Source organism: Hemitrygon akajei, chromosome 18, assembly GCF_048418815.1.
Source record: "Hemitrygon akajei chromosome 18, sHemAka1.3, whole genome shotgun sequence".
NCBI lineage: Eukaryota > Metazoa > Chordata > Chondrichthyes > Myliobatiformes > Dasyatidae > Hemitrygon > Hemitrygon akajei.
Genome location: NC_133141.1, coordinates 28,864,405 through 28,888,422, shown reverse-complemented (window position 1 = coordinate 28,888,422; position 24,018 = coordinate 28,864,405). Strand labels below are relative to the sequence as shown.

At 46.1% G+C, this 24,018-nt stretch overlaps 1 protein-coding gene across 1 annotated transcript in view; it reads right to left on the bottom strand.

Moving 5' to 3' along the window:
• LOC140741231 (nck-associated protein 1-like) overlaps positions 1-24,018 on the bottom strand; it is an 89,671-nt gene that overhangs the window by 27,358 nt on the left and 38,295 nt on the right. The window contains exons 13-21 of the mRNA XM_073071194.1: positions 22,591-22,723; positions 18,633-18,714; positions 16,626-16,684; positions 12,185-12,330; positions 10,366-10,498; positions 5,704-5,823; positions 5,471-5,610; positions 3,833-3,964; positions 1,681-1,899 (exon numbers count right to left, since the gene is read on the bottom strand). Of these exons, the coding sequence (XP_072927295.1) occupies positions 1,681-1,899; positions 3,833-3,964; positions 5,471-5,610; positions 5,704-5,823; positions 10,366-10,498; positions 12,185-12,330; positions 16,626-16,684; positions 18,633-18,714; positions 22,591-22,723 (1,164 nt within the window). The remainder of the gene's footprint in view (positions 1-1,680; positions 1,900-3,832; positions 3,965-5,470; positions 5,611-5,703; positions 5,824-10,365; positions 10,499-12,184; positions 12,331-16,625; positions 16,685-18,632; positions 18,715-22,590; positions 22,724-24,018) is intronic.

Sequence of the window (24,018 nt, the reverse complement as noted above, 5' to 3'; positions counted from 1 at the left end):
AAGCAGGTTACAATGAATTACAGCGAGATCTTAATCAGTTGGTGAGATAGGCTGAGGAACAGCAAATACATTTTGACTTATAGATAAGTGTGCGGTGATGGATTTTGGACAGTGAAATCAGGGTAGGACGTACACAGTGAATGGCAGGGCACTGCTGAGCGTTGTAGAACAGAGAGACCTGGGAGTACAAGCACATTTTTCACTGAAAGAAGACATTGGGAGGTGATGGGTGGGAGAGGTAAAGGGCTGGAGAGGAAGGAATCTGATAGGAGAGGAGAGTGGACCTTGGGAGAAAGGGAAGGAGGAGGGACACCAGAGAGATGTGATGGACAGGTGAGGAGAAGAGAAGGAGTGAGAAGAGAGCCAGAATGGGTAATGGAAAAGGGAGAAGGGGGTGGGGAAGAAATGACCAGAAGTTTGAGAAATCAACGTTCATGCTTTCATGAGGTGGTCATGCTCTCATGACAGAATATGAGGTGTTGCTCCTCCATTCTCAGAGTGGCCTTGTCATGATAGTAGATACAGTGGATACTGGTTAATTAGGCTATCAGTTAATTGTGGCACCTCTTATTTGAAACAACTCTTAAAGAACAAAAACTAATGAAGAATATAGCTGGGATTTCCTTTATTTAGTTGGGACACTGAGTTGCATAATTGGAACAGGAGACTGTTGTTGAACCATTTCTGACTAGTGTCATTTGAGTGCACTTTTGTGACCTATAGACACTGCACCGTGCTTAGAGTCAACAGTTTTTAAACAGCGCCAGTTGTGTGCGTCTGGGTATTTATTTATCTATTTAGTGATACAATGCGGGGTCAGCCTTTTTGACCCTTCAAGTGACACTGCCTCAACAACCCCCGACAAACCTGATTAACTCTAACCTAATCATGGGACAATTTACAATGGCCAATTAGCCTATCCAGTATGTCTTTGGACTGTGGGAGAAAATCGGAGCACTTGGATGAAATCCATGCATTCCTCAGGGAGAATGTAAAAAATAGTAGTGATTTTTGGCACTGATAGTTGCATTGATTAAGACAATTCAGAACTGTTTTTCTCATTGTAGTTTCAAGCTTTCAGGCTTGGAGGTGGCAGAAACAGCTGGGAGAGAAAATGAAATGATTTCATTACTGGGTTTGTGCTGATTTTGTTCATTTATAGTCAATCGAAAGAATGTGGATGAATTCCTCCATCGATAACTATTAGGATCTAATACAGTTTTATAGAACTGTAGTAATATTGGCAGTGTTCCAATTTGTTCTGTATTTCATTTAAATACATAATTTGTTACTCAGTTAAATGGTAGCTAGTCTTTTTTTACACCTTTTTAACTATTTCCATGAAACTTTGGCTAATTGGTGTAGCTACTTATTGGGCTCAAATGTACTGGTCCCAATTAAATGGAATACACTGTATTAGAAACTAGAGGGCTTAAGTTTAAGGTGAGACGGGAAAGACACCATCCGGGACCAAGCAGCCTGTTCAATCGGGACCCCATCCACCACCTGAAACACTCCCTCCATCTACCAGCACATGGCCCGTCTCTGAACTCTGAAATACATTGCAGTTAGGCTGGTTGAATTACACCTTTCAATCCCATGACCTCTGCCACTGACAACAATGGTGGGGGGTGGGGCAGAGGTCATATCTGATGCAGTGTCACTGAGCTCTTCACCTACCAATTGGTGTACGCTGTCGTCAGGGTTATTTCTCCATTGGCATCAACGGCTTGAGACTGCTGCAGCAGCACATCCTTGCAAATCCTGGTCACGTCAATGTTCACGTAATGGCCAACAGAGTGCATGAACGTAATGAAAGCCTTGACACTGGACAGCACCTCAGAGGGCTTGACAATCTCCTGTGTTTGCTGGTTGTAACCAGTCAGTCGCAAAATAGCCCTGAAAGCATTGAAAAGACATCAACCTGAAGCCAATATACATAAAAATTGATTAATGTTTTTGCTCTTAGCACATAGTTAAAGGTGTAACCCTGCAACTTAATGCACAGCTCAGGATGGATCTGTTTGTCAGTTAACCTTCTGGTTAGTTTTATATTCATGGGACCATCCTCAACACTGTAATAAAAGGAGCATATTGTGGGTGTATGGCTTTAAGAACAGACACCAGTGTTAATTATTCAAAGGGTTCTGCTAGTTGGGATGTGCTACCATTGTAAATATGTAATTCTGTAAATTTACCTGACTACATTCAAAATGTTAAAGTAGGTGATTATAGCAATTGAAACTGTATTTTATTGTTTAATTGAGTCCTGATGAAGGGTTTCAGCCCAAAACAATGACTGTTTATCCCTTCCCATAGGTGCTGCCTGACCTGCTGAGTTTCTCCAGTATTTTGTGTGTGTTGCTCCAGATTTCCAGCATCTACAGAATCCCCCCACTTTTTTGTTCTGACATCTTCCCCCTTCCTTCTCAGTCCTGATGAAGGGCCTCAGCCTAAAATGTCAACTATCTATTCATTTCCACAGATGCTGCCTGACCTGCTGAGTTCTCCAGCGTTTCATATGTGTTGCTTTGGATTTCCAGCATCTGCAAATTCTTTTGTGTTTATGATCTGCAGAATCTCTTGTATTTAATCAGTTATTGTTTATAGAGAGAGTAGAGCAGTGGGATAAGCACACATCCTTGAAATGTGCCGGTGTTGACTGTCAGCGAAGAGGAGATGTAATTTCTGATCCACACAGACTGTGGTCTCCTGAGGGGATGTCAAGGATCCAGTTGCAGAGGGAGGTACAGAGGCCCTGGGTTTTGGAGCTTGTTGATTAGTACTGAGGGTATGATGGTGTTGAACACTGAGCTGTGCCAATAAACAGCAGTCTGACGTAGATATTGCTGTTGATCAGGTGATCCAAGACTGAGAGGAGAGCCAGTGAAATTGCATCTGCTGTAGACCTATTGTGGTGGTAGGCAAATTGCAGTGGGTCCAGGTCTCTGCTTAGGCAGGAGTTGATTCTAGCCATGACCAACCTCTTCCTCACAGTAAATGTGAGTGCCACTGGATGATAGTGATTGAGGCAGCTTGCCCTGTTCTTCTTGGGCACTGGTATGATTGTCATCCTTTTGAAATGGGAGAGAACCTTCGAATGCAGAACTGAGAGATTGGAAGTGTTCTTGAACACTCCAGCTAGTTGGTTGGCACAGGTTTTCACAACCCTATCAGGTACACCATCAGGGCCTGACACCTAGCAAGGGTGGACAGGGTGGTGAGGAAACACAGTCTTTTACCCCTGGGTTGGGGAATCAGGAAGTAGATGGCACAGGTTCAAGATCAGAGGGAAGAGATTTAACAGGGACCTGAGGGGCAACTTCTTCACCCAGAGGGTGGTCTGCGTATGGACCAAGCTGCCAGAGGAAGTGGTTGGAACATTTAAAAGACACTTGGTTGTCCAAGTTGTTGGACAATGTACTTGGTTGTACGTGAATAGGAAAGGTTCAGAAGGATATGGGCCAAACTCTGGGAAATGGGATTATCTTAAATGGGGATATTGGTTAGCACGGAACAGTTGGGCTGAAAGGCCCTGTTTCTGTGCTGAATAAATCTGTTCACAAAACTGATGCTGCGTTGTGGCCTCAGTGTGACAGATCGGAGAACAAATTTCCAAAGTCAAGCATCCGAAAGCCCTCTGTAGATGTCTAACCATATACAGAGAATAAGGCAGGCAAATATTAACTGGATCCCAAGATAACTTATCAGCTTCATTCAGGTCTACTCTGAGCCTTCTTTGCTCAGAAGTGAATCTACCCAGCCTGCTGCTAACTCCCAAATTTAAGCAAGAGTAACAAAGCTGCAGAATGTGTTCAGCCTTGGGCATTACTTGGTGAGCCGCACTTCCAGGTGATTAGTGAGGTATTCGACAGGTAATATGATGTGGTCGAAGACAATCAGCTGTCGCCTGTGGTTGATGGTCTTGCAGTACTCAGTGAGGGTAAGGTGATGTTTATCCATACTGAAACACAAACAGATTTGATGTTACTTTTCCAAATCAAACTCCCATGGAATCTCTTAAGTATTTTAAATATTTTTATGGTGTTGCGTGAAATTTTTCCAAAGCTCTGCTTGCCTGGATCCCGACTGAACAGGTTGGCTCAGCAATCACTTGATCCATATCCCTCCACTCCCTGCACATCCACGTGTTTATCTAAAGTATATTAAACTTCACTATCATGTCTGCTTCCACCGCCACCCCTGTTCGAAGCATCTATCACACTGGGAAAGAATTGTCCCACATCTCTATTTAGAATTCACCCCCCTCACCTTAAATGCATGACCTCCAAAGACAGTTCTGACAATCTAGCCTACCTAGGCCTCTCATAATTTTATAACCAATCAGATCTTTCCTCAGCCTCCAACACTCCAAAGAAAGCAACCCAAGCTTGTCCAGCTTTTCCTTGTATCTTGTACCTTCTAATCCAGACAAGATCCTGGTGAACCTCTTCTGCACCCTCTCCAAAGCCTCCACCTCCTTCCATGACCTAGTCTTCATTAGGAGATCAGAGGTGGAGAGGGTCAAAAGCTTTAAATTCCCTTTGTATTACCGTATCAGAGGATCTGTCTTGGGACCAGCATTTCAATGCCATTACAAAGAAAGCACACAGTGCCACTACTTTCTCAGAAGTTTGCGTAGATTCAGCTTGTCAGCTAAGACCTCAAGATCCCTCTGACACCAAAATGCTTAGATGATGATACCGCAGACTAAACTGGGAATTTGTGCCTGTCATTTGATGCATCTCCACCTTTTGCAACCGGGAAATGTATCCGGTAACTCCCAGGTGGTGGCCTCATGCTTCACGTGTGGCCCTGTGCCCAAATCAACTTGTGCCATGGTTTCACCGTGAGTCATTGCTGATCTACACTCAGTGGACACTTTAGTAGGGACCTCCTGTGTCTAATAAAGTGGCCACTAAGTGTATTTCTGTTTGTCTGTGGTCTTCTGCTGCTGTAGCCCATCCACTTCCAGGTTCAATATGTTGTGTGTTCAGAGATTCTCTTCTGCACACCATTTTGTAACTCATGGTTGTTTGAGTTACTGTTACCCTCCTGTCAGCTTGAACCAGTCTGGCTATTCTCCTCTGACCTCTCTCAGTTACAAGGCGTTTTCACCCACAGAACTACCGCTCACCGGATTTTTTTTTTGTTTTTCTCACTATTCTCTGTAAGCTCTGGAGTGTTGTGAAAATCCCAGATCAGCAGTTTCTGAGATACTCAAACTACCAACCTGTCACCAACCATCATTCCACAGTTAAAGTCACTTAAATCACATTTCTTCCCCATTCTGATGTTCAGTTTGAACAACAACTGAACCTCTTGACCATGTCTGCATGCTTTGAGTTGCTGCCACATGATTGGCTGATTAGATATTTGCATTTACGAGCAAGTGTACAGATGGCCACTGAGTATATGTAAATGGATTGCATCAGTCACGCGTCCTCCGTGCTCCATCCACTTCACCTACTTGGTGACGATGAGTCTGTCCTTACGCTGGCTTTCGATGCCCGGCTTCTCACGATTGGGCTCAGCCTTCTTGCTGGCAGGCTTCTTTCGCTTCTTGTTGACAGCTTTGCTGATGGTCTGCGCTGTGTACTTGGGCAAGAGCTGTGGAGACAAAAGCCCAAGAAGCTGTATGTCAGTACAACAGTAGAGTTCCAGTTCCTGAGCAGGAGACGCTCCATTCACAATGTTACTCACCTTCTCGCTGAGGTTGCGTTGCTCCAGGCAGAGCTCAATAATACAAATGCTGGCTTGTTTGGTGATTTCATCCAGAAAATTGGCACATAGCTTTACACTTCGGTTTTGGAGGACAACATACTGCGCAGAAATATACAACACTTCCATCAGTTATCACACAAAGGCAGGCCTCAGCCAACAACAGCCGTCAGATGGTGTCAGTCCAGTTCAGGCAATCCTATTTTCAGTCTTAATCTCTGAGTGTCGTGGACATGGCGCAGTGCAGCATGGCAACAGGCCCTTTGACCCACGATGTTGTGACGGAACTAATTAAACTGGTAATTAAATGCCTGACTGAACTAATCCCTTTTGCCTACACAATTTTCATATCCCCCATTCTCTGCACCCATCCCTCGGTGTATGTGAAAAAAGAATTTGAAATTAGGCCATGGTTTTCTAAATGTTCATAAATCCTATCCCTAACAATCCCCTCCATTAGATTTCCTAGCATTGATACAAAACTACCTGGTCAATACTTTTGAGGAATGTCCCCATTTTCTTTCTCAATCAAATTGTTGGCTGGTGGCCAAGTGGCTAAGGCTTTGGGCTGGTGATCTGCAGGTTGTTAGTTCGAGCCTCAGCTGAGGCAGTGTGTGTGTCCTTGAGCAAGGCACTTAACCACACACCACTCCTGCACGTTTATAGCCCAGTGGTGGTAGATGGTGCAGTATGGACAAGACAAGACAAGAACAATACTAGCTAACAGACAATCCTCTGGGACCTAACCTGTGGCCCGAGAAGACACAAAGACGTTGGTCAAGGTCCCAGAAATCTCCTCATTTTCCCCTCTCAATAACCTGAGGGGGTATATGGGTATATCCCATCAGGCCCTGGGGACTTATCCACATTAATGTTTGCCAAGAGACCCAAAACTACCTCCTTCTTTATCTGAAAATGCTAGCACACTAGCATGCTCCACACCGATCTCCCTATCTCTATGTCCTTCTCCTTGGTAAATACTGATACAGAGTACTCATTTAGAACCTCACCCACATCCTCCACATTCAAGCTATCTGAAAACTTGGGGAGTAAGTCTGCTCCGCCATTCCATCCCCAGCCTTGGTCACTTCGAGCCACGTCTCTGTAATGTCTATTGGGTTAACCCCATTTATTACCACCTGTGGCACCAGTTCACAATGTACCCCGTTACAGTGTTGTGTAGATTCAGCTGGAGGGGCTTCACCATCCCCTTTGCTCCATTTCCCTGCTCTCGCCTCCACGGGAAGCCGACTCCCTTGTCTTTGTGTCCTTTCCCTTCAGTACACATAACTCACTAGCCCACACAGTTGCCCTGTCCTTCAACCTTCTAAACTCCCCATCACTGCCCCTCCCCTCTCCCCACTCCCGACTCCTGACTACCCACTAGGGTAGGGAATGGTGTCCACCTCTCTGCAGTTACCCACTTCTCCACACAGGTTGTGAGAAACCTGTACCAGTACCTCCATGGAAAATAATCCTGATTCTGGACGTCACAAGGTGCACCCATCGAAGAGGAGGAAGTTTAAAGGAGATGTGCGGTTAAGTTATTCACACAGAGAGCAATGGGGGCCTCAATCAGATTCGACAGAGGCATTTAAGAGAGTTTTAGACAGACACATGAACGTGCAGGGAATGGAGGGGGACAGAAGGGATTCATTGAATTAGGTCAGCACAGACATGCTGGGCTGCAACACCCGTTCCTCTTCCGCACTGTTGTTTGTTCTATGTTCAGAAATGACAGCTAACCTCCTCCACCTCCCTCTCCCGTAACTGCCTCTCCTCTTTAACCTCCTCCACCTCCCTCCCCCATAACTGCCTCCCCTCCCTCCTCTCTGTAATCTCCTCCACCTCCCTCTCACGTATTGGCCTCCCATCCCTCCCCTCTGTAACCTCCTCCACTCCTTACCCCTGTAACTTCCTCCCCTCCCCCTGTAACCTCCTCCAGCCCTCTCATTCTTAGAACTCCAAATCCCTCCTCCATTGAGGCCATAAGGTCTGGAATCCACTCCCCACCCTTCTTCACAAACAAGAGAAAATCTGCAGATGCTGAAAACCCAGAGCATCACACACAAGATGCTGGAGGAACTCAGCAGGTCAGGCAGCATCAATGGAAAAAAGTTTGGGCCAAGACCCTTCTGCTTTAAATACACCCAATGGCTTAGACTCCATAGTTGCCTGTGGCAATGAATTCCACAGATTCACCACCTTCTGGCTAAAAAAATTCCTCCTCATCTCTGTTCTAAATGGACGACCCTCTATTTTGAGGCCGTGCCCTCTGGTCCTAGTCTCAACCACTATAGTAAACATCTTCGCTGTGTCCACTCTATCTCGGCCTTTCAATATTCGATAGGTTTCAATGAGGTCCTCTCTCATTCTTCTGAACTCCAGCAAGTACAGGCCAGAACCATCAAATGCTCCTCACCCTTTCATTCCCTGAATCATTCTCATGAACCTCTTCTGGATCCTCTCCAATGTTAGTACATCTTTTCTTAGTTAAGGGGTCCAAAACAGCTCACCATACTCTAGGTATGGTTCCAAGGTTGTCAAGCCAAGGAGTGGTGGTGGGGACAAGCTCCCACTACCTAAAAGTGCTCTTCACGGTGTGCGCCTCAAATAGCTTCTGACAACCAAGTCCAACTCCTGGCCTTCTCGTGTGGCTTAGCCTCTAAGCCCGACAGAACTGTTTCTACTGACATGAGCAGGAGCGAAGGCAGGTCCTGGCGCCTTAAAACCAGTGCTTTGGGTAGATGGAGCTTATCAGCCTGGGAAGGCAGTCCATCTAAGAGAGGGAAAACTCTGATTTCAAACCTCCGCTGCCTTGCGGCCATACCCACTCATGGGAAAGGGTTCGGGAGTAAACCCTGAGGACAAATCCGGAGCTGGAGGCCCTGAGGCAGTCCGACGTTGCCTTCAACCTCGTTCTGGCAACTCCTGCGATGACCCTGGTGCCAGGCTGTATAGGCCCTTGCCTTTCCCTTGGACAACATCGGTGGCATGGAGAGGAGAGACTTGCAGCATGGGCAACTGACAGTCTTCCCTACAACCCTGCCCAGGCCTGTGCCCTGGAGAGGACACTCGCAAGGCTTTCCTGACGCAGATCCATGGTCTCGCGAGACTAACGGATGCCATCATCACTCCAGGTATGGTCTGACCAGTGCTTTATGAAGCCTCAGCATGACATCCTTGCTTTTATATTCGAGTCCTCTTGAAATGAATACTAACATTGCATTTGCCTTCCTCAGCACCGACTCAACCTGCAAGTAAACCTTTAGGGAATCCTGCACAAGGACTCCCATGTCCCTTCACACCTCTGATTTCTGAATTTTCTCCCTATTTAGAAAATAGCCTATTCCTTTTTCTTTCCACCAAAGTGCATGGCCATACACTTCCCTACAATAAAGTCCATCTGCCACTTTGCCATTCTCCTAATCTAAGTCCTTCTGTAGCCTCTCGACTTCCTCAACAATTCCTCTCAATACTCTCCTGGATGCACTTAACAAATTCTGCCTTGTCTAAACCTCTTGCATTATAAAGAGGTCTTAGTCTATATTGGGGAAATGGAAGGCACCATGACAACAGTCCTGTTTTTATACCTTTCCTTAATTTACCTGCATATCTGTTCTTCAATGTCCCTGTGGCTACTGGGGGGTGGTGAGTCTTTGTTATATAACCCCATCAGAGTGAATGCACCTTTCTTATTTTGAGTTTTACTTTCCACTGGATTGGTGATTCAAGATTGTTTTTATTTATTCTTCAGTGCATGAGTGTAGAGGAGAACAGAATGATTGTTACGCTGGATCTGATGCAGCATAAAAAACACAATAAGCATAAAGAAGCCAATAAAGAAACAAAAAAAAACTACAATAAATATCAATATAAGAGTATTCCTCTCAAACACAATGTACAAGTAACTGTTTTGTGCATAGACTGATTGTATGCACATGAAGTGATGCTTGCTGATGTGTTCTGTGGTAGTGGGGGTGGGTTAATGGGTGGAGGTGCTGATCAGCCTGACGGCTTCAGGGAAGTAACTGTTTTTGAGTGTCTTGGTACATGTGACAATAATAAACAAATTTCCAATGATACTGTATTTTCATGACTCTTCCGACCCCAGTTAAGTAACTTGTACTGCAGCCCTGTGTGATGTGAATGAAGGTGATACCTGCAGGCTAACAGTGGTGCACTGCTCATCTCTGAGTGGATGATGAGTGGGCTGAACCTGAGGGACCTTTGACGTGATTGCTCACACATCTCACATCATGGCAAGGAACGGAAATGGGTGACCTGCTGTTTCCAGGGAGGGCTATGGACCACGTGCCGTCTATGGGACTAGGTATAATAACAGTTCAGCATGGACTAGATGGGCAGAAGGGCCCATTTCTATGCTATAGTGCTCTCTGACTATAACTTTATGAGTCTTTATTCCTCTTGATTAGATGTTCCATATCTATGGTTCCTTTACCCGGCTATCCTCTCCCTGCCTCAATGGAACAAACCCATCCAGAACCCCATGGAAGTGCTCCCTAAACAATGTCCACATTTCCATTGTGCATTTCCCCAAGTACATCCAATCCCAATTTACGCTCCCAATTCTTGCCATTTCACCTCAGAAAAGCCACGTCCAGACGATACTCGGTGACTTACCTCTTCAGGGCACATGTCATGGAGACAGCTGGAGAAGTGGGCGCAAACCATCGGAAAAGCAATCAAGTATTGCAGCTGTGTGGGATCCTCTGCACTTTGTGAAAACATCTTTTCAAACAAAGTTGGGTAGAAGCTGCCACAGAAAAGAGACACTGTTAATCAAACAAGTAGTTTGGCCCCTACAGCTTGAAGTGATCCCATGTGTGAATGTGCACTTTTGTGGAAAGGAGAAAGAGGCCGAGCATAAAAATGTTTCTAAAGAGCAGCTTTGGAAGTGGAATGGGGTACAAAGTGGCAGGGTTTGGGTAGGGGTGGAAGCAGAGTATAATTCACTATTCAGTGAACGTGGAACTGTGATCACGGCTGCAGATTCCAGAGGAACCTCTTAGACTTGCTTTGTAACCACACGATGCTCTTGGTCACACTTTCTGCAGACTGTCCAGAGGGTCAAGGACACGTTCTTCTCTATTTTGCTCTCACTCTGTTATCAAACACTACCTGGAAATCATCAGCTCTATGGAGTGAGAGTTTCCAATTTTTTCTTTGTGGAATCACATCTACCTCAAGCCTTGTAACCTGCATCAAAGCACGCAGGTCTCAACCCATTCCTTTCTCTGCAGAACAGGGAAACGAAGTCTGAACTTTGTACTCTGTAATTCCCTGTCTCCACCACAGAGCCAGCTACTGCCACACACTGTGGGGAACTCATCACACAATGGGAACTGAGGAGTCTAGGACCAGGGGTTGCACACTCCGAATAAGGTGTCAAGCATGAAAATTCAAAGTAAATATATTATCAAAGTCCATATACTACCCTGAGATTCATTTTCATGCAGGCATTCACAGTAAGACAAAGATATACAATAGAATCAATGACAAACTACACACAAAGACTGATAAATAACCAATGTCCAAGAGGAGACAAACTGTGCAGATATAATAAATAAATAAATAATACTGAGAACATGAGATGTTTAGTCCTTGGACTGAGATGGAGACAAACCTCTACCGAGGCTGGGGAGCCTGGGGAATTCTGAGCCCCGGAGTCTGGTGCAGTCACTGTCACTGGGTTCATTCACAACAGAGATGGATGGACTTCTGGCTGAGAAGGAAATCGGAGGACGTGGGAAGAGCTAGAGCAACGGATTTGGGGTGGAAGTCAGTCGTGGTCAGGGGGATGGTGCTGCAGTCTCAAGGGCTGGAGGGATATTCCCTGTTCCTGGCTCTTGAAGTTCAAAGTACAGTATGTATCTGTCACCATATACCATAAAACCAACTAACAACCAATGTGCAAAAGAAGAAAAACTGTGCTAAACAAACAAATAAATAAATGATACTGAGAACATGAGTTGCAGAGTCTTTGAAAATGAGTCCATAAGTTGTGGAATCAGTTCAGTGTTGAGGTGAATGAAGATATCCACTCTGGTTCAGGAGCCTGATAGTTGAGGGATAACTGTTCCTGAACCTGGTGGTGTGGGATCTAAGGATCCTGTACCTCCTTCCCGATGGCAGCAGCGAGAAGGGAGCATGCCCTGGATGGTGGGGGTCCTTGGTGATGGATGCTGCTTTCTTGTGGCAGCACTCCTTGTAATTGTGCTCAGTGCTGGGGAGGGGTTTGCCCATGGTAGATTGGGCTGTGTCCACTACTTCCTGAAGACTTTTCCATTCCTGAGCATTTGTGTTTCCATACCAGACCATGATACAACTGTGATGCTTTTATCTTTCAAGATAAAAGGAAGAATAATGTCACTGCCTGCTCTCCTGCTAGGGACCAACAAATGTGAGAAAACTGAAGCTGAGCTGTGATTTTGACACACACCAGAATGGAATGATGTCTGCAGTCTCCTGCAGCAAGCCGTCCAAATCGTCCAGCATCCGAGTGTGGAAAGCAATTGTGTTCATCAGGGATGCGAGGCTCAGGTTTTCTCGCAGAACCAAAGGTGTTTTCGCAATACTTGTATAAGCCTGAAATAGAACCATCAATTGACGTGATACAGTAACGAGGGAGAATGTCTCAAATCAGAACAAACAGAACATAGTAATTAAAAAGGACAACACACACAAAATGCTGGAGGAACGCAGCAGGCCAGGCAGCATCTATGGAGGGAAAATAAACCTGAGAGCCAGTCCTAATGATGAGTCTCGGCCCAGTGTTGCCTGTCCATTTCTGTCAGTTAAATATTTAGGGAGAAAGGTTTAATATGGTCTCTCACAGTCTGAGGCAGGAGAAACTGCACTGGTGAATGAGGAAATGGCAGAGAAATTAAATAACACACACAAATTGCTGGAGGAAGTCTTGGAGAAGGGTCTTGGCCTGAAACGTCAACTGTTTATTCCCTCAGTAGGACTTGTTGAGTTTCTCCAGCATTTTGCAGGTGTTAATCAAGATTTCCAGCATCTGCAGAATCTCTTGTGTCAATAAAAAAGTGGGATCACTTTGTTGGGATTACACTCCAGGCCACCCAACAGTCAGTGGGAGATAGAGGTGGAGATCCATAGACAAATCACAGAGAACTATAAGAGGAATATGGTTATAGTGGTGGGGTCTCAATGCTCCCACAAAAAATGCCCAAGTGTAAAAGGATGGAATTGTTGAAGTCCATCCAGAGAGCTTTTGGTGCCATTAGGTAGATAGTCCAATAAGAGGAGGGACAGTACTGGATCTTACCTTGGGGAGCAAATATGGGCAAGTGGTTGTGGGGTCAGTGGGAGAGCACTTTGAGTACAGTGACCATAACTCAGTCAGGTTCAGAGTAGTCTGGGAAAAGGATAAAGATGGACTGGACATTGAGGATAAGCTGGAGGAAGACCATCTCAATATCATTAATCAGCACCTGGGAAACGTAGACTGGGACCAGCTACTCAGAGGTAAATCTGCATCCCATGCGTGGGAGCCATTCAAAAGTGAAATGGTGAGAGTTCAGGAGAAATGTGTTCCCCAGAGGGTGAAAGATGTGGAACAGCGCGTCCAGGGAACCATGGATTTCTGGGATATTGAGGGTTTGATCATGATCATAGAAGAAGATCAGAAACACATGGAAGAGTGGAGAACTGAAAATGGAGGAACAACGGCCAACCTACTGAGCTCCTCCAGCAGGTTGAGTGTTACTCGACATTCCAGCATATGCAGTCTCCCGTGTCTCTTGAAAATGGTGGAGGCTCTTCAGGACCATAGAATACAGGTATATCGAGAGGGTACTTTAAAATTCTTGAGGAAGATCAAGAGAGGCCATGAATTAATGTTGATGGAAAAGATTCAGGAAAATCATAAGGTGTTATTCAAGTGCAGAAATCCAGCAAGGGTTCAGTGGCGTCTGTTGGCCTCTTGCTTGTTGCTGCCGGAGGTGGGTGCTTGTGTGCGATGGATCTCTCATTTCCTGCTCCTGAGGGAAGGCCCTTGCGTCCAGAGAGTGGGTGGGTGGTCTCTCTCCCCCTCGGTGCTGTCAGAGGATGATACCGAAGATCTGGATCTGCGATTTATGGACTGGACTGTGGTTCTCCTGGACTCTCTCATGTGTTTTTGCCTGTTCTTTCTTGTTGCTGTTTGTGCGATGCGGTTTTTTGTTTTGCGCGGGGTGTTGGGGTTTGATGTTCTTGTTGCTGTTTGCGCAATTTGTTTGCTTTTTTGCGCGGGGTGGGGTTTGGGGTTTAATGCTCTTGTCGCCATCTGCAAGATGTGTTTTTTGCGCCTGGGAAGCAGGGGTGTTAATGTTCTTGTTGCCATTTGCGCGATTTCTTTTTTTTTTGCGCATGAGGGGGTTGATGTTTTTCTTTTAACGGTTGCCATGATTTTCTTTGTTTTGTGGCTGTCTGGAGAAGATGAATCTCAGAGTTGTGTACTGCATTATACTTTGATAATAAATGTACCTTGAAGTGTATTAGGAACAAGAGGGTAACCAGGGAAAGAGAGGGGCTTATTAGGGACCAGAGGGGCAATCTGTTTGTGCAGTGAGCATGTATGGGGGAGAACGTAAGTAAATATTTCTTATCTGTATACTCTGAGGGGAAGGGAGGGGTGATGTGGATCTTTGAGAGTGCACTGTCATTAAAGAGGAGATGATATTGGAGCACTGAGGGAGAGTGTTGGGAGCTTGGGGGAGTGTGGAGAGTTGATGGGTGAATGTAGGGAGTGTATGCAGAGAGTTTTGAGATTGTGGTGTGGAGAGTGTAGCAAGTGTGCAGGGATGCGTGGGGAATATTGGGAACGTGATAGGGAGCGCGTCAAGTTTGTGGGGCAGAGAGTGTTGGGAGTGTGGAGGTTTGTAGGTGTGTGGGGGAATTGTAGGGAGTGCGAAGGGTGAACCGAGTGTGGGGGGAGGGAGTGTGTAAATTGAAATTTGGAGGCACAAAGTGGACAAAGCTGAAGGATAATAGTCAGGTATTTATTTGGACATCAAGGACAAGGTGGCAAACCAGGGACAGGGAAAAGCAAACACAGGCTGACAGGGTTTTACACAGCTCCTGGCTTGGTTTGCAATGCCCCAGCCAGTGTACACTTCCCCTCCTATCCTGCCTACTCGTATTACCCCTTTCTCTTTAACCATTTGTTCAAGTTCGAGTTCATTGTCATTCACCCGTACACATAAGAATATTAGATGGATGGGAATGCTCATTGACATTGCTAAGGGCCCTGTGGCTGCAACACACCTGGTAAATATCTCCAATGGGTAGAAGAGAGACCCCGATGTTCCCCTCAGCAGTCCTCGTAATACTTTGTAGGGACTTGTGGTCAGATGTGTTTCAATTCCCATACCAAACAGTGATGCAGCTAGTCAGGACACACAATGGTGTTCCTGTAAAAATTGGTTAGAATGGGGATAGTGGGGTAGCTTCGGTCGCTTCACTCTCTTCAGGAAGTGGAGACAAAGAGGTCGGATGTAGGAAGCATGATTATTAGGCCGCAGATTTCTTGAGAAACAGTGACATTGGCAGTGAGGATGGAGCTCTTATATTGCAAAACGTTATTGGTCAGCTGGTAAGTTGGGCAGAGCAATGGCAGATGGAATTTAATGCTCAAAGTGTAGGGTGATCTATTTTGGGAAGTCAAATAAAGGTAGGGCACACATCGTGAATGGCAGGGCCCCAGGGAGTCCTGAGCAACAGAGCAACCTGGGTGTGCAAGTCCAAGGCTCCCTCATGGTGGCAACACAGGTTGTTGAGGCGATGAAAGAGGTGTATGGGATCACTGACTTCATTGTGGCATAGAATATAAGAGCAGGGAGGTTATGGTACAACTTTATAAAACACAGCTGGAGTATTGTGTGTAGTGCTGGTTGTCACACTGTAGGAAGGATGTGACTGCACTGGAGAAGGTGCAGAGGAGATTCATCCAGGCCATTGCCAGGGATGGAGCCCTAGAGTCATAGATTTAGACAGCACAGAAACAGGGCCTTCAGCTGACCAAAGTGAAGGTTATTTTGACAGGATTTCCCCTCCCCAATAGTCAATAGACCCACAGCTCAAGGTTCAACAACAGCTTCCCCCCCCCACCACCATCAGGTTCAGGAACCAACCCAAGAAGACCAACACTGAACCTGCTATTGGGAAATGAAGCTGGACAAGTGACAGAGGTGTCAGTGGGAGAGCATTCTGGGACCAGTTTAGTTTCCTTTTAGTTTTAAATCAGTTATGGAAAATGACAGAATGGTGCACAGGTTAAAATCCTAAATTGAGAATAGGCTGATTTCGAAGGCATTAGACCAGAAGTTGCAGAGCTTGATTGAAAAAGGCTTTTAGCAGGTAAAGGGATATCTGGCAAGTGAGAGGCTTTTAAAAATGTGACAAGGAGAGCTCAGGGTCTGCATGTTCCTGTAAGAGTGGAGGACAAGACTGGCCAGAGTGGAACACCCCAGTTGTCAAGGAACATTGATGGCAGTTACTTGCTGGTCCCAGGATGGACCCTCCAAAATGCCAACAGCAAGGAATTTAGTTACTGCCCCTCTCCAATGAGGACCGGCTCACGGACCTTCAGCCTCTTCCTACACACACCCATTACAACCCTGTGATCCATCACACCCACTCTTCGCCTCATCATTGGGTGACTCACATTCACCCCAGATGAAACAATGTCTTGGGGCTTCAATACCTCCTTCTATCATGAAGTTGCATTATTACATAGACAAAAATCCCTGCGTCAATGATATTATACAATGACATGATATTAAACCGATCTACCTTTATACATAACAATACGTGACCACGCCTATTAAGTTTTCAAAGGTTACTGCTGTTTGTTTGTCAAATAAAAAAAATCTAATTACCTGGAGTCGAAACCAATCCAGTCTCAGACCTTGGAAGTTAAATTGCTCGTCAGAATCAACTGTGAAGAAAATAAAAATGTGCCACTGTTAACCCCTCGATGTTGCAGAATGAGTTTCAGTTCATGTACGTACAAGCAGCTGCGCCACAAAGTGCAAGCCTCAATGGACAAGAGTCAATACTTGATATGTTGGAGATAGAGCAGAGATAAAATGGGTCAATACAACCAGCAGAACACTGGGAAGAACTCAGTGGGCCAGGCAGCACGTGCAGAGGAAAGGGTGCACGTCATCATTTCATGCCAGGGCCCTCTTGCAGGACTGAGCGGGAAGAGGAGAGATTGTAGGATGAAAGGGGTGAGAGCAAGGCTGGTAAGGGGTGGGCAATGTTCCCTCTAAAGTGTGCGCACACACAGCTTTTGCTACTGGCGCACAAAAGGTTGTCGCCCTCTACCTCGTCGGCACGTTAAGTATATTTCATGATAGTACACGATCTCATTTCCTTTTCCGAATTCTGATGCGGACTGTGTTGACAACATGGAGTTTACGATGATTTGTCTGCAGATTTTAGACCTGGCTTTTTTATGCTGTTTTTATTGAAGAAAGTATTCAGTGCGCATATCTTGTTCTCACTGGGCAAAAAAGTGCACAGCACAAGATTTTTGCGCACACTGGTCAGTACAAATTAGAGGGAACAATGTGGGATGAGGGGTGGAAAGAGGCTGAGGAGGAGTTGGGAACTGTTAACAAGGGGAGAAGAAAGCTCAGTGGACTGACGAAAGGAGAGTGTTCACACCATTCGGTTGTCAACTGACCAGTGGAAGACGAGGAGTTGTGCTCATTTCTGGCAATGGAGGAAGCAGAGGTGAGCGTGGGAATGGGAAGGAGAATTGAAGTGGCATTCACCGGGAGATCAGAAGGCAGGTGCTCTCCTGGTCTGCACTGAGTCTCACGGATATCGAGGAGGCTACATCGAGAGCACCAGTTCAGTAGACCAGGTTGAAGGAGAGATATGTAAACCTTTGCCTCACTTGGAAGGCTGGTATGGTGAAGGGAACTCCACCGCTGTCCTACCTGGGTGGAGGTGTGGGGAGAGCACTGAGGGATGGGAGGAAAAGCCTGAGGACGCTCTGTCAACCACAGCAGAAGGGAAGCCACATGCCTGGAAGAAGGAGGACCTCTCGGAAGTCGAGACAGAGAAACTGAGTAAAATGGGTGGTGTTGTTGAAGTAACTGTGGGAGTCAGTGGGTTTCTAAAAGATATCAATGTAAGTCAGTGTCCTGAATGGAGGTGGAGAGATGTAGAGAGGAAAGAAAAGCGTCAGAGATGGTCCAGTTGGATTTGGGAGCAGAGTGGAAGCTCTTGTTCCAGATTCAATCATCTATGGTCTCTTTGTCTTTGCTTCTCTGCAATGGGTCAGTGTTTGATATGGAGCAGTGTCTTTGAATGGGAGATTACTCCATAAACTGGACAGTAATGTTCCCTGCAAAATCATTCCTCCATGTGCTTCAGATTAGATAGAATCACACGGCTCAGATTAGATTAGACCATATATGTCAAACTCAAGGCCCACGGGCCAAATCCGGCCCGCAGTGGAATTATCTTTGGCCCGCGAGATAATATCTAATTACTATTAAAGCTGGCCCCAGTAATCGAAGCGCCTATGGCGTATGATATGGCTAATGCTGAGTTTATTCAGGTACCAGGTTTTCAGGGTTTTTAGTGTTTATTCGGCAGTCTTGCTCGGCAGTCTTCTTCATAAGAAACGGAATTTGTAAAGTGAAACACTTTGTAGTTATAGCAGAGACTGAGACACATGAGAGCAGGCTGAAAAAATGGAGGCAACGAAAGCTGCGTTCGCACGCGTCCGACTGATCCGGCCCGCATGAAGCTGCATTTTGCTCAATCCGGCCTGTGACCTAAAATGAGTTTGACACCCCTGGATTAGACAGAATCAAAGCATCACATGGCGAGGAGATCTGTTTTTTTTCACCAGTTTCTATCATTACCTTGTTTGATATTCAGAGATGTCAAGTTGTTCACAAATGAAGACATTATCACAGATTCTTCCTCAGGACAGACTGAGAGATTCTAAAAGAAAAAGGAAGCAAAAACTTAGACATCCAATGAATTTGTAGAATCACAGAATTTGTATAGCACCAGAGAAGGCCATTTGTGGGTGCGGTCATTGTTGAAGTGGCCAGGGTTAGAGTGGGGGAGGCTTTGGCTCAACAGGCTTCGGTGAGAACATACCAAGGCTAAGGGTGCGGAATCATTTTTGGATTCATTTAATTGACTGTAGACTTTAAGCTTAAGAAGTTAGAGCCAAAGGTATAACAAGTGTATGCAGTGGAATGCTCCTCCTGAAAGTTGTGGGATTTCAGGGTACCTAATGGTCTCACTGATGACTATATCTTCAGGAAGTCCATCCAACTTCAGCTCCTGACTGATGAGATCAAGGAACTGGGACCATCCAGGAGGCTGAAAACTTCATAGATGAGACTTTTACTGATGTGGTCACACCCAGAGTGCAGGCTTCAGAGAGTAGATGGGTGACCACCAGGAGAAGTACGGGGAGTAAGCAGTCAGTGCAGGGCTCCCCTGTTACCTTTCCCCTCGGCAACAGGTAAACCCCTTTGGATACTGCTGGAGGAGTCGACCTATCAGGGCACAGTGGCAGCAGCCAGGCCAGTGGCACTGTGTCCGCCTCTGCGGCTCAGCAGGGAAGGGGAATGTTAGGCACAGCAACAGTGATAGGAGACTCGATAGTTAGGGGGACAGACAGGATGGTGTGTTGCCTTTTGGTGCTAAGGTCCAGGATGTCTGGAAATGGCTGCAGAATATTCTCAAGGAAGATGATAAATGCCCAAGGGTCATGGTGCACATTGTTAGAAAGGGGGAAGAGGTCCTGCACAGTGAGAATAGGGAGTTAGGAAAGAGGCTGAAAAGCAGGACCTCCAAGGTAGTAATCTCTGGATTACTCCCACTGTTACAGGCTAGACAGGGTAGGAATAGGATGATAGTACAGATGAATGAGTAGCTGAGGAAGTGGTGCGGTGGGCAGGGTTTCAGGTTCTTGGATCATTGAAACGTCAAGACGTCTTCTGTGGCAGTGGTGACCTGTACACATGGGACAGGTTGCACCTAACTGGCGTGGGGGGACCAATATCCTGGCCAGGAGGTTCACTAGTGCTACTTGGGAGGTTTTAAACTAGTTTGGCAGGGGGATGGGAGCCAGAGCACTGGGTTAGAAAGTGGAAGGATGAAGAGGAAGGTAGATGTTAGGGCCAGTAAAAACAGACAGGAGCAAAGTACTGGATAGTTCAATGCATGTATGTTAATGCGAGGAGTATTATGGGTAAGGGTGATGAACTTAGACCATGGATCAGTACCTGTCTAAATGCACTGCCTGGGGTGGTGGTCGAGGCAGAAACATTAGATAGACACATGAATGTGAGGGAAATGGAAGGATATGGACATTGTATAGGCAGAAGAGATTAGTTTCGTTGGCCATTTGATTACTAATTTAGTTGGTTTGGCACAACACTGTAGGCCAAAGGGCCTGTTCCTGTGTTGTACTGGTCTATGCTGTGTTCTAAAGCTATGTGCCTGCTCCCTGTAGACTCTTCCACCCATCTTATTTCCCCTGCTCCTTTCCCACCCCCTACAGATAATTCCCTCTAGTGCCAATCCAATTCTCCTTTGAGGCCTTAGCTGACCCCTTTTCCACTCCCTACAGACACTGAGTCCCAGATCATCACCGTTCTCTGGATAAAGAATCCAGAACCATTGCAGGAGATCATTTCTGCCCCTCTCTGGCATCCTCACATCCTTCCTAAAGTGTGGTGACCAGAAATGGACGCAGTCCTCCAGTTGTGTGCGAGTCAGTGTTTGTCCAGGTTCCACATCACCTCCCTGCGTCTGTTCTCTGTCCGAATCCCAGGATCACAAACACTTCACCGACCACTCTCCCAACACGCCTGGCCACTTCCAAACACTGACGTTCATGTACACCCGGGTCTCTCTGTTCCCACACCCTTCAGCACTGTGCTACTGGGCCCATGGTGTCTCTCCTTGTTCTTTCTGCCAAAGTGTTTCACTTCTCACCACTCTGTATTAAATTCCATCTGCCTCCTGTTTGCCCATTCTGCCAGCCTCACTGTGTCCGGAACAGACAGTCAGAGTTTTCCCCAACCAGAAGCCCTGGATGAGCTAAGAGAGATGCAGTCTGCTGAGGTGTTCAATACTAGTGACCAAGTAAAATACAAGAGGTCCAGATACGACCTCACATGCAAAATGGCAATTTTGACCAACTGGAATCACTGAAGGATGCTCGACAGCTGTGGCAGGGCTTGATTGCTGTCACCTCCTACTAAGTGAAACCAAGCGGCATAGGTGACAGCAAGGTTCTACCTCCAGATGAGCTCGATGACTTTTATGCTTGCTTTGACCATCACCTTCATAAACTCCCACAGCCCCCGATGATCCTGCGATTTCAGTCTCTGAGGCCAATGTGAGGGCATCTTTCAGGAGGGTGAACCCACGGAAAGCATCTGGCCCAGTCAGAGTACCTGGCCGAGTACCGAAGATCCGTGCTAATCTGGCTGGAGTGTTCTCTGATATCTTTAACCTCTCACTTTGGCAGCTTGATGCACCCACCTACTTCAAACAGGGTTAGCCATACCAGTGTCCAAGAAGAACGTGGTAATCTGCCTCAGTGACTATCATCCAGTAGCACTGTGGTGAAGTTGTTGAAACATATCAACTCCTGCCTGAGGAGTGACTTGGATCTGCTCCAATTTGCCTCCTGGAGCAACAGGTCCACAGCAGATGCCATCTTATTAGCACTTCACTCAACACTAGATCATCTGGACAGTGAAGATGCATTCATTAGGATGCTCTTCATTGACTACAGCTCAGCATTCAATACTACGATCCCCTCATATTCCTGCTCTACTCAATTTACACTTATGACTGTGTGGCTAAGCACAGCTCCAATGCCATATTCACTGATGACACCACTGTCAGTGGCCGAATCAAAGGTGGTGACGAATCAGTATACAGGAGGGAGACTGGAAACTTGGCTGAGTGGTGCCACAACAAAAACCTCTCACTCAATGTTAGATTATTGACTACAGGAACAGGAAAATGGAGCCTGGGGATCAGAGGGTCAGAGGTGGAGAGGGTCAACAACTTTAAATTCCCCTGTTTATCATTTCAGAGGATCTGTCCTGGGTCCAGTACGTAAGTGCCATTACGAAGAAAGTGCAGCAGCACCTCTACTTAGAAGTTTGCGAAGATTCGGCATGTCATCTAAAACTTTGACAAACTTCTATAGATGCACAGTGAAGAGTGTGCTGACGAGTTGCATCACATCCTGGTATGGAAACACCAATGTGCTTGAACAGAAAAGCCTACAAAAAGTACTGGAACAGCCCGGTCCATCATGGTCTACTCTCCTCTCCTACTAGACTCTTTCCTCTTCAGCCCTTTACCTTTGCTACCTCTCACTTCCCAGCTTCTTACTTCATTCCCTCTTCTTCTACCCACCATCCCACCTTCCCCCTCACCTACCACAGGCCAGTTTGTAATCCTACTCTCCCCCCTTCTTATTCTGGCTTCTTCCCCCTTCCTTTCCAGTCCCAATGAAGGGTTGCAGCCCGAAACATCGACCGTTTATGCCTCTCCGTAGATGCTGCCTGACCTGCTGAGTTCCTCCAGCATGTTTTGAGCATTGTTTTTGGAACTGTGATTATTCGCCACACTGCTCTCCCAGATATTTTCTTCCCTTTAAAACAATGTTGGATCTGACTGTTCAATTCTTAGATTAGAAGACCTCTATAACTTTCCTTTGTTTTATTAACTCTTAATAAAACGATCGTGTAGCAACAAGTTTTGTGCCTCTTTCCTGACTTCAGAAAGAACGTCGGATTAAAACTCCAGAATCCAACAATGGCCTCTCCTTACCTGAATGGTTTCATTGAGGACGACGGCATCAAAACGAGACAGGTACAGGAGGAAGTAGCGCTGGATCACCTTTTTGTGCATGTGCAGCAGTTTGCGCAGCTCCTCCATCACAAACAGGAGTTCTGCGATGTTGCTGGAAGACACAGAGGAGACAGAGAGTGAGCTGATCCAGCCAGGAGCTCTGTCTCACCTTGCTAAGGCCTGAGAGTGTGCGAGCTATTAAAAACATCGTCTCATTGCGTGTGTGATTCACTTGAGCCAATGAAAAGAAATGAGGTTTAAGCAGCGTGACCTGGGAGTGGCGATTGTTGGAGTGGGCAGTGTTAGAATAGGGCTTTGGCTCAAGAGGCTTCAACAAAAAGAAGTGAAGGCTCTTTTGGATTGGCATTGTGTGAGTAGGCCAGTGGAGGAGTCTAAGGCTTTGGCAAGGAGGCACAGGTGAGTAGCAGGTAAGAACAGGTAAGGAGTTTTCATTGTATGTAGAAGTATGTTGTCTCTCCAGTGGTTGTTCCTGCTTTCCTTCATCACTTGGGTTTACTGGGCATAGTTTGCAAATGTGCAGATGACACACAGATTGGGGGCATGGTGAACTGTGGCCAGGACTGGAATAGACCAAGAGGAGATAGACAGGCTGGGAGAATGTGTGGACTTGTGAAAAAGCAAATATGGCAGATGGACTTCTTAGGCAGGAATTAACATAGAACATTACAGCACAGTACAGACCCTTCAGCCCACAATGTTGTGCCAACCTTATAATCTGCTCCAAGATCAATCTAACCCTTTCTTCCAACATAGACCTCCAATTTTTTTAATCATCCATGTGCCTAAGGGATTCTTAAATGCCCCTAATGTATTTGCCTCTAGCACCACTCCATGGACCCACCACTCTGTGTGTAAAAAAAAACTTAACTTTGGCATCTCCTCTATACGATTCTCCAATCAGCTTAAATTAAAAATATTGTCTCCTTGTATTTCCATCCTGGGAAAAAGACTCTGGCTATCTACTTGATCTATGCCTCTTATCATCTTATACACCTCTATCAAATCACCTCTCATCTTTCTTCGCTCCAAAGAGAAAAGCCCTAGTTCACTCAAACCTATCCTCATAAGACATGTCCTCTAGACTAGGCAGCATCCTGGTAAATCTCCTCTGCACCCTCTCTGAAGTTTCCACATCCTTCCTACAATCGGGTGACCAGAACTGAACACAATATCCAAGTGTGGTCTAACCAGGATCTTATAGAGCTGCAACATTACCTCACGGCGCTTCATTACTCCCTAGACTAATGAAGGCCAACACAACATATGGCATCTTAACCTGACCTGGTTCCAACACCTGATCCAGTATGGCCTCCCCTCACTACATATTGAATCAGGAATCCTTCCTGGGCTCACCTCACAAGCCACTCCCCATCTAAACATTTTGCA